This window comes from Vombatus ursinus, unplaced genomic scaffold, assembly GCF_900497805.2.
Source record: "Vombatus ursinus unplaced genomic scaffold, bare-nosed wombat genome assembly UNPS02009173.1, whole genome shotgun sequence".
Classification (NCBI taxonomy): Eukaryota; Metazoa; Chordata; class Mammalia; order Diprotodontia; family Vombatidae; genus Vombatus; species Vombatus ursinus.
The window spans coordinates 11,960,604-11,964,758 of NW_020948951.1; the positions used below are offsets into that span (position 1 = coordinate 11,960,604).

At 40.8% G+C, this 4,155-nt stretch overlaps 1 protein-coding gene across 1 annotated transcript; it reads right to left on the bottom strand.

Annotated features, from left to right (window-relative positions):
- Nucleotides 1-581: 581 nt before the first annotated feature.
- On the bottom strand, nt 582-1,467 carry LOC114035037 (olfactory receptor 1361-like). Its single transcript, XM_027850962.1, is given in 2 exon segments — nt 582-1,098; nt 1,100-1,467. Coding segments are annotated over 2 exon segments (885 nt in total).
- Between the last annotated feature and the right edge of the window lie 2,688 nt (nt 1,468-4,155).

The following is a 4,155-nucleotide window of genomic DNA, read 5'->3' on the forward strand; positions in this document are numbered from 1 at the left end:
ATATTATCATAGTAGAAGAAAGCAAAAGAATGATTATCTTCATTCTAGACCCTATGCTTCTTTTCATTAAACTTAAGATCATAATAGTTTTTTTATTTTTATATTCTTACCAAGGCTTAGGAATATATTGAAATCACTGAAATCCCAGGTCAATTTTTATATGAGCTGCTGTCTGACAACCTCACTTCTAGCTGATACATGTGCCATTGAAATTATGACTCTAATTGTACTACTTAATAGTTGTCCCTTATTAAATTCATTTAAATTATGCCTAACTTATTAGATTTGACTCATTGTTACAATGTGTAGAAATTTATTTGCATTCCAATTCTATTTTTAAAAAATCAACTATTCCTCCCAGATTTATGTCACCCACAAATCTGACAAGCATGCTATCTATATCTTCAAAATGTTTCATTAAAATAAATATTGAACACAATATCAACAATGGCAAAGTCCATTGACACAACACTAGGGGCCTCCATCCATGTTGAAACCAATCCATTGATCTTAGCTCAACACATTAGCTTTACTTTATACTGTATTCAGTACTTTTGGAATAGGGACAAATTCCACTATAATCATCCCTTGGAGAAACATTGCAAACCAAGAAGCTTCCCCAGGGCTCTTTTCAAGTCCTTGTTCCAAAGGCTATAGATGAAAGGGTTCAGTGTAGGGGTGATCACTGTATACATCACAGTTGCTATCATGTCTTTCTGGGCTGTGTGAATAGAGAAGGGCTTGAAATACACACCAATGATAGTGTCATAAAAAAGAGAGGCCACAGACAAGTGGGTGCCACAAGTAGAGAAACCCTTCAATTTCCCATGAGCTGATGGGACCTTCCACATGGAGACTACAATGCATATGAAGGGAATTAAACCTACTGGTCCACCCAAAAAAAGAACAAACATTTCATTGACATGGGCATCAGAACATGAGATTTTTATCAAAACATTTATGTCGCAGAAGAAGTGAGGAATTTGATTATTTGTACAGAAAGATAGTTGAGCTATCAATATGTCATGTACCATTGAAATGAGGTGAGCAGAAATCCAAGGCACAGTCACCAACAGGGCACAAAACTGTGAGGTCATGATGTAAAGGGTGACAGACAGCGAGGTAGCGGTCATAGGCCATGGAAGAGAGGAGGATGCTATCTGAAGCACCAAAGGCAATATAGAAATACATCTGAGCCAGGCATTCTGCATAGGAGATGGCATTACTCCCTAACAGATAATTTATCAGCATCTTGGGAACTGTGGTGGAGGTAAAACAGAGATCAATGAAAGATAGGTTGGTGAGGAAGAAGTACATAGGGGTGTAGAGATGGGAATCAAAACAAATTGCCAGGATGGTGAGCAGGTTCCCCATGCCCAGAAACAGTCTGAAGAGGAGTTGTTGCTGCTCTGGTTGGTCAGATAGACCCAAAAGGAGAAAATCCAAGACCCCTGTTTGATTCCCCATTTCTATGAATCCATTGAATCAGAAAGGAAGAAAAAGAAAATATAGTGGGAATATGTGAAAAACACAGAACTCAAAATGAGTCAGGTAGTGCCAACACACATACCCCAAATCACCCCAGAAAGTCAGGGTCCAGGGCCTACAAGGCCTCTTTTCTCTTGACTCCCTTCCACTTACCAAGTCACCCACCACACCATCCCAGAGGAGCCAACAGTGAGACAGCTGTGGCCCAGTGGGCATTATTCTTCCACAACCACTTCCTCACCCTTACCATATACAGGGATGCAGGGGTTTAATCATAGCAGAGTTAGATCACTGAGTGGCTGAAACCAAGCAGTGGTAATTAATGAGTCAAAATCAACTAAGGACTCTAGGGATTTGGGCTTGGAAATGTACTGCTTAACATCAATGACTTGAATAAAGGTGGATGTCCAAGTTACTCAGCACTTCTAATGCATTCCTCAAGATCACAGGGTTAAAACAAGCAGTTCTTTCACTGACAACGTTTTCCTATGCCTTCCAGTAGAAGTATTTCTCCAGGCTGCTAAAATACAGTTCAGAAAATAAGGACAAATAAAAGTCTTCAGCAGGGAGATAAAAAGCAGTAGTTAAAAGGTTCCCTGGGCTTTCAGGAGATCTTCACCAAAATTCTTAAAACTTTTTCCTATTCTACTTGTGCTTAATCCCAGATAATCCACAAGGTGTAAAGTTAGTTCAAATGGCTCCAAATTTGCACCACAATTTCCTTGCTCACATAAATCCTGGGTGGTTTTTTGGTAGGGGGAGGGGTAACTCAGACCTCCCCAGTTCCAATGGTTTGCTGATCAACAACTCTAGAGGTGACATGGGCATCAAAGTCTCATATGACATATCTGAGAGATGTAGGTAATTTTTAGAGTTTAGCAGCTATGTGGCACCATAGTGCTCAGAGCACTGGGCCTAGAGTCAGGAAGACCCCAGTTCAAATCCAGCCTCAGGCAGCTACTAACTCTGTAACCCTTGGCAAGTCACTTAACCTCAGTGTCCTCAAATGGGCCTAATAACAGCACCTACCTGGCAGCATTGTTGTACTTTGTACATATTGTGTATTCATTTATTTGTGCACATGTCGCTTCCACTGGTAGACTATAAGATGCCAGAGAGCAGGATTTTTTACTTTGTATCCCTGGAACCTAGGATAGCACATACTCCCATGCATAGTAGGTGCTTAACAAATGCATCTTGACCAAATGAATAGATGAATGCTCCAGGGATAGATGAAGCTTTCTTGGGGGAAGCACTTACTGGAAAAATGTTGTTGGTGCTGGACTCTGTGCCCAGGCCCCAGGCTCCTTGTCCTTCAGTCTTCCATTCTCTTCCCACAAAAACTATTGGCCAAAAACTGGTGCAAGACTCACATTCTTTCCAAAGAAAAGGCATTGAAATTCTGGATAGATGTGGTTTTATCAAGGTCTGTGGAAAGATCACAATGGGAAGATGGAAAGACTTTCCATGTTTGGGGCTTCTAAGTAGGGATTCCCTGACCACCTTGTTAGATGAAAACAAACAGAGTTAATTGCCCTCCCACCTTTCCTTCCCCTAAGTCCCCCTCTGTGACTTTGCACTCAATACTCTTGAGGGAAAGAACTTTGTGACAAAGATTTTAGTTCTCAGAAGTTTGTTTTGCTGGAAACACTTTCAGCTAACCAGAGCAAGCATTCCTTGCCCCTCTGCTAGAAGGAAAGGTCTCAATTATATACTTGACAGGCAAGAATAATAGGTCAAATCAAATTAGTAATCAATCAAAATGTATTTATCAGGTGCTTATTACATGCCAGATACTGGGCTACACCTAAAGGATATCTGACCACATGTCCTGGTCCAGATGAATTCAAGTTATCTGGTTTAGTTCAACTAGGGTTTCAAGTTATAAAAGAACTGGTATATGGGATTTCTTATTTACTTAATTGGTATTCATTCTGCATATACTAACCTTTGTAAATTAACAACAGTCGTAGTTGTCCTTGTCATCATCATCATCATCATCATCATCATCATCATCATCAGAATAGTACGGGTGTATGGTGTGTTCAGGAAAGATTAGTACCTCTGGTATGAGAGCTGCCAAGCTCTTTTCAGGGCTGCTTTCCACCTTTGGTGTCAAACTGCTTCACTCAACTGTCACCTGTGGCTCCAAGAAGCTGTAGCATGCATAGCAGTCACACTCTGGCAAACCTTTTCAAATGATGGGCTAAACCAGGTTGAGGATAATCAAGGGGTGAGTTGGGGGGTGAACTTCCCCCAGTGGAATGAGCAGATGAGAACAATTTGTTCCAAAAGCTATGAAGGTGGTTGAAACAGGTTCTGTAGAATGTTTAGAGCTTAGTTAGATATCAAAGATGCCAAAGTCATCCACTGCATCCCAAGATGTCATCTTGACTTTGCTTTGCCCTAGGACTTTGATGACTCAGGAAGAGAGACTGAGGTCGATGACTTCTCACAACTGTACCTCACTTAAATCCAATTTATTCACTAATGAAAAGACATCACCTATACCTTTTTACCATTTCTTACCTTCCACTCCAAATGTTCATGTAGACCATTTGTACCTGACCTATGTTGGAGCCTTCTGAGCTTGTATTGGTCTGATCAGCCACAGCCGGACACACTGTGCCTTGTCTCCAACATAGTCATGTCATTTTGGTCCTCTTC